The sequence below is a fragment of the Oryza sativa genome, chromosome 9 (assembly GCF_034140825.1).
Source record: "Oryza sativa Japonica Group chromosome 9, ASM3414082v1".
In the NCBI taxonomy this organism is placed as follows: Eukaryota; Viridiplantae; Streptophyta; class Magnoliopsida; order Poales; family Poaceae; genus Oryza; species Oryza sativa.
The window spans coordinates 15,080,843-15,094,006 of record NC_089043.1 but is presented as its reverse complement, the minus strand read 5'-3'; the positions used below and the strand labels follow the sequence as shown (position 1 = coordinate 15,094,006).

Genomic DNA, 13,164 nt, shown 5'->3' with positions numbered 1-13,164 from the left:
CATTCCAATCCAGAAGCTTTGCCAATATTAGCTGCATTACAACCAAAAAAGGGGGAAGAATGACTACACCAATCATCCAATGTTTGTATCTCAAGAACTTTATTTTCTACTCCCTCCGTATTTTAATGTATGACGCCATTGTTTTTTACCAACGTTTAACCATTCGTTTTATTCAAAAATTTTATGCAAATATGAAAATATTTATGACATGCTTAAAGAACATTTAATGATGAATCAAGTCACAACAAAATAAATGATAATAACATAAATTTTTTGAATAAGATGAATGGTCAAATGTTAGATAAAAAGTCAATGGCGTCATACATTAAAATATGGAGGTAGTAGTTACTAACATAGTAAAAATCCTAATGAAAAATATTACAAGAAACCTGATATCTTTAGGGGGCAAAAAAAAAATAAAAGCAGCCATAACCTATGTGTTATGATGATAAAATGTATTCTTTGAACGTTTACACAGGATTCTGGGATCCAACAGTCATGGCAACAGAGGCCCTTTGCCAGGTACCTGAAAGGTCAAATAATAACCACTGGTATCAAATTTTGTCTAAAGAAAAGCAAGGACACTCATATGTCCTACCATGTGCCTCATTGGCAGTGACACTTGTAATGCCTCTCAGCAAGGGAGAAAAACACAGAGACTGATCGCTCTTGTTGGTGCATTTACTTTGATAGAGATACCTACAACTGCAATGATGTAGGCTCATTTTTCTGTGCAGTAATATTTTCTCCCATGTGAAACTGTTAGTATGCTTCATGTGATAGCATCAGTACTTGATAAGGACCTGAAATGTCATCATTTTGCTTATCTGTTAGGAGGGACAAATGGCCAACCTGTTGTACTTTTGTTGTTAAAAATAACAATTAACGAGTCCCAGGATCTTATGTTTGTCAATGTACTCCCTCCATTCTAAATTGATCTACATATTTCATAGGTACATCAAGACCAAGAAAAGCTAATAACTCTCTCATACTATATTTACTCTAGCAACAAACTCAATGCATGCACCATCCCCACTATTTCCTAGCCAATAGCAAATTAAGATATTGCATGTGGGTTATAAATACTTGTGTGCATGTAGATCCATTTACTCCAGTGCACAAATAACGAATAGACCTAATGAATGAATACAAATATGTAGATCATTTAGGAATAACCTCAGAAAGACTATATGTAGATCAATTTGGAATGGAGAAAGACTATATGTAGATCAATTTGGAATGGAGGGAGTACCTTGTAAGTCATAAGTATAGGCAATGTAAGCATGCCAGGTCTAGCTTTATGTGGATTACAAACAGGGCAACAGGTTCCACTGAAAGAGCCAAATTTTGATATGCCTCTCAAGTTTCAAGTCTCAACCTAAGTAATGAGAGATATGAAAGTCCTAGAGTGTCATCATATTATGAAGTATTTTATCTTTCTTCTACATCATTTACAAATCCCTGCTAGATGTATGGACTAGCTAAAACTATTTTGCGTACTAGTGCTGCTAAAACTATTTTGCTTACTAGTGCAGCCTGGGTGTTAGTAAGATTGCACATATAAACTGATTTGAGGGAAGCAATAAACATGGCCAATTATCCATATCAGGTCAGAAATGATGGCACTGGATATTGCCAACAAAATGATTCATGCACATACAAAAGATCCAGTTAGCACGATCTATGTTCTCAATCAGTTGAGGGCCCAAGGAGTCCTATGCACCCAACAGCCCTTGTGCTATAAATATGTAGACCATGAAGCAACGAAATCCAAGAAAACTAATGGCTCCTTCTGAATATCTTACCGTATTCACATATCAGCAGCAATGTCCAGCCAAAGGTATTTCTGCTTTATGAAAGCCACAAGTAGTATTGCTATATTCCATTTAGGTCAACAAATACTGTCCAGTTTTCTTCATTTGTATAAACACAATAAATAGTAATAGTACAACACAATATGCATAGCTAATTTTAGATGAAAATTGGATTATTTTGTGCTTAGGTTCAAAAATTGTTAGCGAAATGCTGTATTGATGTTGCAGGCCAAGACCCAAATATGTGGGCTGCATGAGGACTTCTAGTCTAGACCAAAACCAATATGGTACTAAACTTAAATTAGTACTACAAACTTGGTCATGGGAGCTACCAGAAGGGCTGCAAAGCTATATTGATTGAACAAAAAGAAGGGGCAGGGACGCTATTGGTATAGAATCATTAGGGTGAAAACACCTAACTCTGAGCTTCTGTAGTGCTCCATATTTAGACAGAGGCAGCTGATCATTCATCAGTCAGTGAATTGCAGACAGCTACCCCTCACATTGATATGTTGCACAAAAAAGTAACTGATTGTGATCGAGTTACCATGTAAAGTCAATGCAAAATTCTTCAAGTTATTCCACTAGTTAATCTGGATATTTTTGTACTGTAAAGAGAAAATATTGCTTGCTTTTCTTTTTTCAGACATTCCAAGCTTTCACATATTCCATGACTGAACTTCAGCAAAGACATGTGCTTCAGTAACTGTTCTTACTCCAGTGATAAAATGTGCTCTCAACACAAGCAACGTATTCAAGGTTTCCAGCTTACCATTTACTTTGACCAAATAATGCTACGCCAATATGTCAGCACACTAAGCCGTTAACATTCTTAAAGATCTTACACTTCTCATGTAAAATCTCTTACAAGATCTGTTTGCATCAGCAACTGCGAATTTCCGTAACAAATCATTTCCAACACAACATTAATATAACGTATTCCTCTTTTAGGTGTACGATATTCACAACAGAGATTTAGAGCTTTTCGTCGACATTGAATAAAACTTTACTGAATTGGTTGGAAAATAAGTTTAACAACGTTCTTGCAGTCGATTGTAATGCCAAAAATAATTTTGTGCAAGATTCTCTTAGTTCTTCGTATCAATTTAAACACAAACCTAAGATCAGTTGCATTTTTAGCTTTTCAAAACTCAATTAGTCACTAAGTTGAAGACATATCCTGCAGGGGAACAACAACATCCATCCGTAATAAGCAATTCGTAATCTACAGATCATAATAGAAACATAACTTCATCTGATCTAAAACCCAAGCATCACATTACATAATAACAAAACAACAAGTACAAGAAAACGATCTCGTAGTGGATTTAGAGACTCTTTGCTTGAACAAAACAAACTGAAATAGAAAAAAAAAAAAGGTAGCTCACATCTTTGCTCAAGCTATGCTCGAAGGTAGTAGTAGAGTTACCAATCGAGCTCACGCGAAATCTTCCACCAAGATCGCCTTCTCCACAGCCACCACCACCTCCACCTTCTCCTCCTCCTTCTCCTTCCCTTCTTCTCCATTGCCTTCTCCGCGATCCGAATCAGCGATTCCTTCCCGGATCCCCTCGACGCAGCCATTGTCAGAACCAAGCTTCTCGCCCCGCTCCTCCCCGACCACCACAACCCTATCCTCCTCGTCCCCGCGCCCTCCGACGACCACCTCGTCTCCGCCCTCACCGGCTCCGCCGCCGACCACCACGACCTCGTCGGCGCCGCTCCCGCGGTCGCCTCCCACCCCGACGAGGGCATCCGGGATGTCCCCGCACGTCGGGCCCGAGTCTTCCACGCATCCCCCGGCGCCGCCGCCACGCGGCGGGAGGAGGAGGTCCTCGTCGTCGTCGTCGTCGTCGTCGGAGAGGGAGAAATGGGCGAGGCGGGACGAGACGGCCATGGCGGCGAGGGAGAAGGCCTCGGCGATGGACTCCGGCGGGAGGGCGCAGTCCTCGAGCCCCGCGTCCTCCAGCCGCGGCGGCCGGACGGGCTCGCCGCCGGCGAGGAGCTCGCCTTCGTCGGCCATCTGTAGCGGCGGTTTCGAGAAGTAACCACCGGCTAGTAGAGTCGGCGACGAAGGGGCCTTCGTGGGTTTGTATAATTAAAGGCCTAGCCCGTGGGAAGTGGGCTTCCAATCGGCCCAGGCAGCCCGCAGTAGAATTTCTTTTCTTTTCTTTTTTAGAAAAACTAGAAAAAATGCCCGTGCGTTGCAACGAGTTAAAAGCAATTTCAATTATATATGGACTGTGGTGGATAAATAGTTGAATATGACATTTGTTTCTCTTTTTCTTTATCTACTCTAAAATTTATCTACTCTAAAATGTATACGTTTTGGTTGTGAGCGTATTGGTAGAGACCAAAGATATACACATTTATTAAAAGTAGGGTCAAATACAAACTCATATCCCTATCCTCTCCACACGGTCAATTTTTTTTACCTCATCTATCTTTAGTCCTCTCTACAGAGCTACACACCGAGTTGCACGGCGAGCGGAGGTGTGAATGCAAAGCAACTAAGGTTATGTTCGGGAGGAGGGGCCCTCCTCTCCGGCACACAAAACGAAACATAAATTAGCGCATAATTAATTAAGTATTAGTTTTAAAATTTTTTTAAAATAAATTAATATTATTTTGTTAAAACAATTTCCCTACATATTTTATTAAAAAAGTACCGTTTAGCTGTTTGAGCGTGTGGCCGAAAAATGAGAGAGATAAAGTTATGAACAATGAATCTCAAACATCGAACCCTAGGTTCGTAACTAATTCCTCATGCACAAAAAACGATGTAGCTCATTAGCACATGATTAATAAAGTATTATCTTAAAAACCTGAAAAATGGATTATTATGATTTTTTTTATAAAAACATCATTTAATAAAATGCATTATTACGATTTTTTGTTTAAAAAATATTCTATAGATTTTCTTTAAAAATACAGCGTTTAATTGATCGGAGAACGTGCGCAGAAAAACTAAAGAGCATAAGTTTTGAGAAAGGAGAGTGTTGAACGCACGCTACTGAGGCCATCGCCTATTGGTATCTAAGACCTATTAAATAGATGGTACTAAAACTTCCCTATCAGATTGGATGTTTGGACACTAATTATAGATATTAAACATAAACTATTAATAAAACTCATTCTATAATCCTGAATTAATTCGCAAAACGAATCTATTGAGGCTAATTAATCTATAATTAGGCTATGTGATGCTACAGTAAACATACGCTAATTATAGATTAATTAGGTTTAAAAAAATTGTCACGTAAATTAGCTCTCATTTATGTAATTAGTTTTATAATTAGTCTATATTTAATACTCCAAATTCATCCGATATGATATGGACTAAAGTTTAGTCCCTGGATCCAAACACCCCTAATTAATTCCTCCGTCCATAAAACTGCATGTTCCACTGCCCCCAGAGCTGTCAAAAGAAGTGTCATTTTAGCAATTCATAGAGAAGTGGTGGGGCCAATTTATTTCGTGGATACCGAGTTTTGATTTTTTTTTCCCTACCATGATTGCGTCTCGCGTCAATTCAGTCGGTATGGATGGATAAGAGCCACACGTGTCCGCTCTCTCTCTCCTTATCTCTTCCTTCTCTTCTCGCTCTCCATCTCCACCGCTGCTCCCCTTCTCTCGGCGCTCCCTCCTTCTCCTCCACCGCTAGGCGAGCGCAACCCTAGCGACAGCGCAGGCAGGGGCTCGTCGTCTCCTCTCTTTCTTCTCTTCTTCTCCCCTCGGCTCTCTCGCACCCTCCCCTCGCCTTTCTCACGCGTCGGCGGCGGCCTGGCGGTGGAGGCGGTGGTGGCGGCGGCGGGAGGGAAGGCGACATCCCGGCGGCGGCTCCCTCCGCAGGAGGGGAGGCGGGGGCGGCGGCGGCGCCTCCCCTCCGCCAGATCTAGCCGGGAGTGGCGGCCCGGCAGGAGGGGAGGCGGGGGCGGCGGGCGGTGGTAGAGGGAAGGCGACGGCCCCGGGGGGCGGCGGGCGGTGGTGGAGGGAAGGCGACGGCCCGGCGGCGGCGAACGGGAGCGGAAGCAAAACTCTTGTGTTCATGTGTGTTCTTTTGTTCATCTTTTGTGTTCATGTTGTGTTCTTGAAGTGAAAGTGAAATTGCTTGATGAGTAATGGATTTGTGCGAATTTTATTCCTTTTCTTTTTCTGGGATTATTGGTCGGTGTAGTTCTTGTATTTGAAAGGGATGATTGCTTGATTGGGCTTTTAATCTATCTTTGATTTTGTGATTTGCCCGCCGTACGCGATTAGGATTTTGAATCCATCTCTGATTCTTTTGTGCATTGGCCAGCCTACGCGATGAACTAATACGGATACAGCAGGGACGACGTATGAAAATTTGTGGCAAAAACATCTTAAACTTTTATAATTGGTAAAGATATACAAATACAGACACGCACAAAACACATGTACGCTCATCTTATGAATGCTTACACGCGCACTCACCTTATCCTTATGAACACCTCTAAAAAGCTATATCAATATATCTTACAATTGATGAAATCTTCACAAGCGTCTACAACAAATGTGAATAATCATGTGAATAATCATGTCAAGTTTAGGAATAATAAACGTATCCGAATATATTCAATGTTAGACTCGTTTTGCCGCATATTTTGAATAAAATATGATGGTGATATATAGTTCAAATGTACAAAAGAGATTGACTATAAATCACAATTGCTTTGTTGGTAGTGATCAGACCACACATCCTAAGAAATGAAATGCGGAGCCCACTGTCATTAGCAGTACTACTACGTTAATCGTAAGCGTACGCTGATTTCTTTTAGCAGGTCATGTGGATTAACCCGTCCATGCGTACGTGGGCTTATCAAGGAGGTTAATTCGTGAATGTCATCACCGTTTAGTTCACGTAAAAATTAAAAGTTTGGTTAAAATTGAAACAATGTGATGGAAAAGTTAAAAGTTTGTGTGTATAAAAGTTTTGATGTGATGGAAAAGTTAAAAGTTTGTGTGTATAAAAGTTTTGATGTGATAGAAAAGTTGAAAGTTAAAAGAAAAAAATTTGAAACTCGGCCTTACGCTGGAAGCTCTCGGAGGTTCGTTTCCATCGTCGCTGCCTAAGACACAGACCCCGGCTGAAGGGAGGAGACTAAGAGAACAGATGGAGACTCTAGAGAAACAGAGCGACACTGGTTATGTATAGTTCCACGCTAAAATTGAAAGTTTGAAGAAATTAAAATGATATGATGGAATAATTGAAAGTTTAAATAAAACAAAAAGTTAAAATCTAAACAGGGCCACTGTCATCATGGGCAGCTTGCGGGCGCGTAGTGAAAAATAAACATCCCCGTGTCATCGAGCCGATGTTATAGGTCGAGATAGATCGTGCTACGTGGTGATCGAGTAGGATGAATAAATTCCCCTGTTGGTAAACCAGTTGTTCCGATGGATTATCGGAGTATCTCTTTTCTTCATATCGATTGGGACACTATGAAACTATACTTGGTATCAAATTATCTCACCTGTTGTATAAATATTTTTTTTATGTCCGACCACTATTATTGGTGATAAGATTGTTAGAGTTTGTGTACACAGTCGGTTATAGTTTAGGACTTGAAGTTGTAATAGGTGTAGGACTAGAGTAAGAGTCAGACTCTATCCTAGGATCTCTCGGGGCGTGCCTGTTGTAACCGCATGGCTACTTAGCATAGCGAGAGGGAGCGGCTGCCGGCGTTGACTAGCCGTGAGTCGTTGTAACTCTGATACGCTGTAATATGCTGGATCGGGGAGGAGCACACGTAATCAATGCCCCGGAGATGTAGGCCTCGGCTGAACTCCGTTATCAAATATCGTGCCTCGGTGTCGTCATCGTGTTTAAATCTCCTATGACGTTTTCTTCCGCCTTTGTTTCCGATGTAATTTCGGGGCCGGTTTTATAATAAGTGGTATCAGAGCCTGCGGGAGATCCATGGTAGAGGTGCAAGGGAGGTGCTTCACGCCGTGACGACTACACAGGGTGTCCAGGGACGGACATGGACGGAAGGTTGAGCACGGCAGCGATCAACGGAATTTGATCGGTGGAATCGGACACTTCAGGCGGCGATCTGAAACGTTCGATGGCTGCAATCAACAGGGAGACGACCAGACGTGGTGCTCGGGTTGATGGCGGTAGAAGCGATTGGCGATCAAATCGGTGGGTCGGACACTCTAGGCGGGTGGCTCGGACTTTCCTGTGAGCTACTTTTAACGAGGAGACGGTCAGACGTGATACTCAGGGTTGATTGAAGCTGGAGGCGATCGGCGTTCTCGATCGGTGGAATCGAACACTCTGGACGGGGTGGCCTAGGCCTTTCGATGAGCTGCGTTCGACAGGGAGATGGCTAGACGTAGCACTTGGGTCGTTTGGCGGCTGGGAAGACGACATGGCGATTTGTCGGCTTCGGCTCACAGCTAGATTGGCAGGTGGTCAATTGGAGGTCGGAGCGGATTTGTTGGCGACGAAGACCGAGTGGCAGGAACACGGCTTGATGTGGTCGTCGTGTAGGTGCCAGCGGGTTTCGACGCAGGCTGGCTCCTGTGATTGGAGGCGGCGGCTTTCGCGGGGAGCAGTGGTGTCGGTTGCTTCGGGGAGAAGTTGCGGCGGAGCTCTGAGGCGGAGGCAGTGTCGACTGTGTGCGTTGCGGCGAGTCGGCGACATGGTGCAGTGTGAACACGGGCAGGCCAAACAACGTTACATGCATTAGTTTGCATTGGAACTTGTGCAAGGTCTGTTGGATGTGCATGCATCATATGTATCGTGCGTGTACAGGACTCCATGCAGGGATGTTCACGTAGATGCACGTACGGGGACAGCTTACCAAGTCGGAGTCAGCTTGTGGCCATGGGAAGCGGAGGCAAGAAGCGATTCGGCTGTGACCAAGTTGCATTCGGAGAGCTTCTCAAACGGCATGAAGTGGGACTCGACGGATATAGTGAGCTGGTGTTTCCCGTGCAACAGCGGGTGAAAATCGTTGAGGGCGTTAACAGGCTGTTTGGCAGTACAGGATATATCCAGAATCTGCGGGGTTTACATGATGGGGGATATATGAAATCTGTATAACTGAAGGAGAAAAGTAAACGCTATGGTGGTAATTTATTTGGGTGATTCAAGGCAACAGTGAATTTTCTCAGATTATCAGGAATGCAGTCTACGGATGCCGGAGAAGCGTGGATGTTGGATTTATTAGCTCGGTTCATAAGACGACAAGGAAGAAAGGGTTCTCTTCATGTCTGGTGAGTTTGATTTATCTATTTGGTGATGACATCGGGTTATCTGGCCATGGATTAGATCAAGTCAAATTTAAGACGGAAGATGGAGGTGAACATAGTCTTCGGGGAGTCTATGATGTGACAGCTAGGGAGAAATTCAATTTCGCTTGGCAAGACGACTGTGGTGATATGAGAGAAGGTGGAGCATTGTTGCAGGTGGAGTCAAGAGGAAGAAATTACAAGGATAGCAGGAGTCTCTTGTTTAACGGTGAGCCTGGTGGAGGCTTGTCGGGGCGGCTCGGCGTGAGTGGCGAAAAAGGATCAACTCAAGTCCTGGTACACGAAGGTTCGAGCAAGTAACAGATTCGGATTGGCGTGGTATATTCGCCAAGGTGGAGTTTGTTAGAGTTTGTGTCGAATATGTGTACACAATCGGTTACAGTTTAGGACTTGGAGTTGTAATAGGTGTAGGACTAGAGTAGGAGTCGGACTCTATCCTAGGATCTCTCATAAATAGAGGGGCGTGCCTGTTGTAACCGCATGGTGACTTAGCATAGCGAGAGGGAGCGGCTGCCGGCGTTGACCGGCCGTGAGTCATTGTAACTCTGATACGCTGTAATATGCTGGATCGGGGAGGAGCACCCGTAATCAGTGCCCCGGAGATGTAGGCCTCGGCTGAACTCCGTTATCAAATATCGTGCCTCGGTGTCGTCATCGTGATTGAATCTCCTATGGCGTTTTCTTCCGCGTTTATTTTCGATGTGATTTCGGGGCCGGTTTTATAACAAAGATTGCCTTTTTCTTCTCAAAGTTGCAAAATTGGGTATATCTGATATGTTGATTGGACTATCCACGTATTTTTATAATAAAATTACATGTTTTCATGGTGTACATTCCGTGAGAAAGTCCCAAATTCCTATGAAAAGAAATACCATCCATACAATATAAGCAAGCTGCAACGAGGATTGGAGGTTAAAAATACATCATCCACATTACATTACTTCTGACACCGATGAGACTGGACCATACATATTGGCTAAAGTTGACAAAACTATTGCCATCAGATATGACTATCATAAAAGAAAAATGCAAGATAAAATTATGACCGAGTGTCGACAAGATCAGATCGCTATATTATTAATACGTCCAAACATATAGGAATGGATACACCGTTCTTGGGCACCACATATATATGTCTATGACAAAAATGCTAGATAAAATTATGGCTGAGTGTTGATAAGACCATGTCGCTAGATTATTAATGCGTCCAAACAGATAGTAATGGATACACCGTTGTTAGGCACCGATGAGAAAAAAAACCACAAATCCACATTGTTAGGTATCGATGAGGAAAAACAACCACAAATCCACGTAAAAAAGCTGGAATACATGAGTGGGAACTGAAGATCCCCTTCATCACGGCACCTTTTCTATACACTGATGTAATAATAACGTATTGTGCCCAGGTTCGGTGAAACAAAGCCACTCATTCTATCATACTCAACATTAAATCTGCACCATCCTTAAACACCTTCCATGAACAAATAATTTTGAAGATAATGACACAAGTACAAACTTAATCGGAGATATTCTATAAGCTTGTCCCGTGGATGTAATTAATTAGTAGCCACATAGGCACCAGGAATTAACGAACTACACAGTATCCTATCAAGATATCCTCTCCATTAAGCATCTTCGTGAAAGCAAAAGACGAACTCATGTGAAAACATATTGTATTTGTAAAACATTGATGTTAATGAATAATTATTAATAAAATAAACGGTTTCTCTACTTCTGTGTGTTCATTGTTTTCTACTTCTGTGTGTTCATTGTTTTGTTTTCATCAAACAGTTTATGCCCAACTCGAATTTGGATTTGGATTCAACTCCTTTATACATAATGTTGCTATATATTAAAAGTTTATATCTATATGTCTATATGCATATATCTATATGTCTATATAGTTTATACACACGAATACCTATAAAGCAGAATTAATTTTTATTTAGTTAATATTGTTGTTTTCTTTTCATAAACTTATTTTCTGAATTTGTTTTTAAAAAACCCATCTACATGGGTTGGGCTCACATGCGCTGGGAGGCTCCGCTAGGAGTCAAGAGGGAGAATCTGGATATACACTATGTCTTAGATTCAAATTTAGAAGTTGGATTTTTTTGGACGGAATCAGATAACTATGTAGCCTTGTCCATTCTTATTTCTTCGTACTGAATTAGGTTCACTTCATAATCAGTTTCCTTTCCTTGTCGGTAACACGTGGGTGGATGTATAAGGTGCGGATTCCATAGAGTTTGTGCACAAATCTACCACTAGCTAGTATAGATGATTGGTAGTACTTCTGGAAAAAAAAAGCTACTTCCTTAGTTTCACAATGTAAATCATTCTAACATTTTTCACGTTTATATTTATGTTAATGAATCTATATAGATTTAGAAAGTAGCTTACATTGTGGAAAATGCTAGAATACCTTACGTTGTGAAACGGAGGAAGTATAAATGATTAAATTTGATACTCCTACTAATAAGAGAAAGGTATTTAAGGACAACAAAAAAAATACTACCACACATTTTTTCTCCGAGTGATTTACATCACTGCTACAGTGCTACGTCCTATGATTACAGCATGTTAATTATGACCCAGCACTGATACCAGGACGAAACGCGTGATATTTTGAGAATGAAATAAAATTTTCTTATACACAAATATACTATGTTGATAAATGCAATTAACAATTACTATAAAAAGTATAGTTTTTACGAGAGTGATTCCCCATTTCAATTTTAAATAAAGTTTCCCTATTTTTACTTTTAATAATAGAATTTATTTCGGTGTTTTTTAACAAACTATAACTATATAACTAATTGAAAAAAATTATAGAGGTTGCAATATGTAAAAGGAAAACCACTTAGAACAGTAGTCTAAATACAGAGATATCACTACACATTCATCTATGTATAGTTGACGATGAACTACATAGTAGCTTTTTTAGTGACTCACAAGTTATAGGCAATCTTTTAGCCTTATCGCTTATGCTTATACTTATTATCTAAAATTTGAATTTTCAACATTAAATTTGAAGTTGATTTTGGGGTTTTTCATCGAATTTTATTTTTCAGCATTTGCTTTTAGGTCGCTAAGAACGTGTATATAAAAATTTTAATCACAAATTATTTTTCGTTTGCAAATATACCATTTGGCTTATTCAAGCCAAACGATGGGGCCATTTATCTTCCTCAAAGCAGGAAACCTAATATCCAAAATCAGCATACGATTGCGGTGCCGATCGAATTTCGTCTCACATCAGTGTTGGTGACCAACATCAAACCGAAATGGAACATATCATTGGAGTGTAATTAAGTTGTAAATTAGTCATTCACCCAAATCTTACCACCGCCACCGCCATCAAGCTAACATATGTTCCAAATAATGGCCACTACAACACGAAGAAGAAGATCCTCCAAAGCAACGCCTCCACTAAGGACTGTCATGAGATGCTGTCGCCACTAGTCCGGTAAATCGAATCAAGGTTTTCACTTGGAGACCAAAAGTGGAGGGATAGAAAGATGTGATGATGTGAAAGGGCATATAGCCTAGTGGTTGCAGTGACCTGAGTAGCACCCCAAGGTTCTGAGTTCAAATCTCTATAGGAGCGAATTTCATATTGGGTTATTTAAGTGCTAAGTTTAATGTTTAATAGGCTAAGTTTCTAATTTTAAAAGGCTGCATATATTCGGTTGGATATAGAGGCCGGATAAAAAAAATACCCTTCTTAAAAGCAAAAGAAAGATGTGATGATGCCTCCTAGAAAGAAAAGCACTCGGGGGCATTGGCCTAGCCAGGAGGCCAGTAAGGAGCAGTGAGACTGAGAAGCCAAGTCCGCCTCTAGCCATTGCATCGCCATCGCCCATGCGTGACTCTCCCGGGACCATACCATGAGAAGCCTGAAGCCCCACGCTATCGCCCATTCGCCCCTTCGATCTTTTATTTTTCCTTCGGCTGCTTCCGGCCCGTACCTCTGGATAGAGCTTTCGACGACGGTCTATCCAATCAACAATTATCCTAATTATCCTAACAAAAAAAACCAGTAAAGTAGTAGACATTCACTAAAGCT

At 41.4% G+C, this 13,164-nt stretch overlaps 1 protein-coding gene across 1 annotated transcript; it reads right to left on the bottom strand.

The window, feature by feature from the left end:
* Positions 1-2,995: 2,995 nt before the first annotated feature.
* On the bottom strand, positions 2,996-3,886 carry LOC4346796 (uncharacterized). Its single transcript, XM_015755413.3, has one exon. It carries the CDS (start codon positions 3,835-3,837, stop codon positions 3,253-3,255), a length of 585 nt encoding a protein of 194 aa, XP_015610899.1. The 5' UTR covers positions 3,838-3,886; the 3' UTR covers positions 2,996-3,252.
* Between the last annotated feature and the right edge of the window lie 9,278 nt (positions 3,887-13,164).

What these genes read in the sequence shown, in the direction of transcription:
- LOC4346796 (XM_015755413.3), bottom strand. Translation starts at nt 3,837, where the DNA reads ATGGCCGACGAAGGCGAGCTCCTCGCCGGCGGCGAGCCCGTCCGGCCG.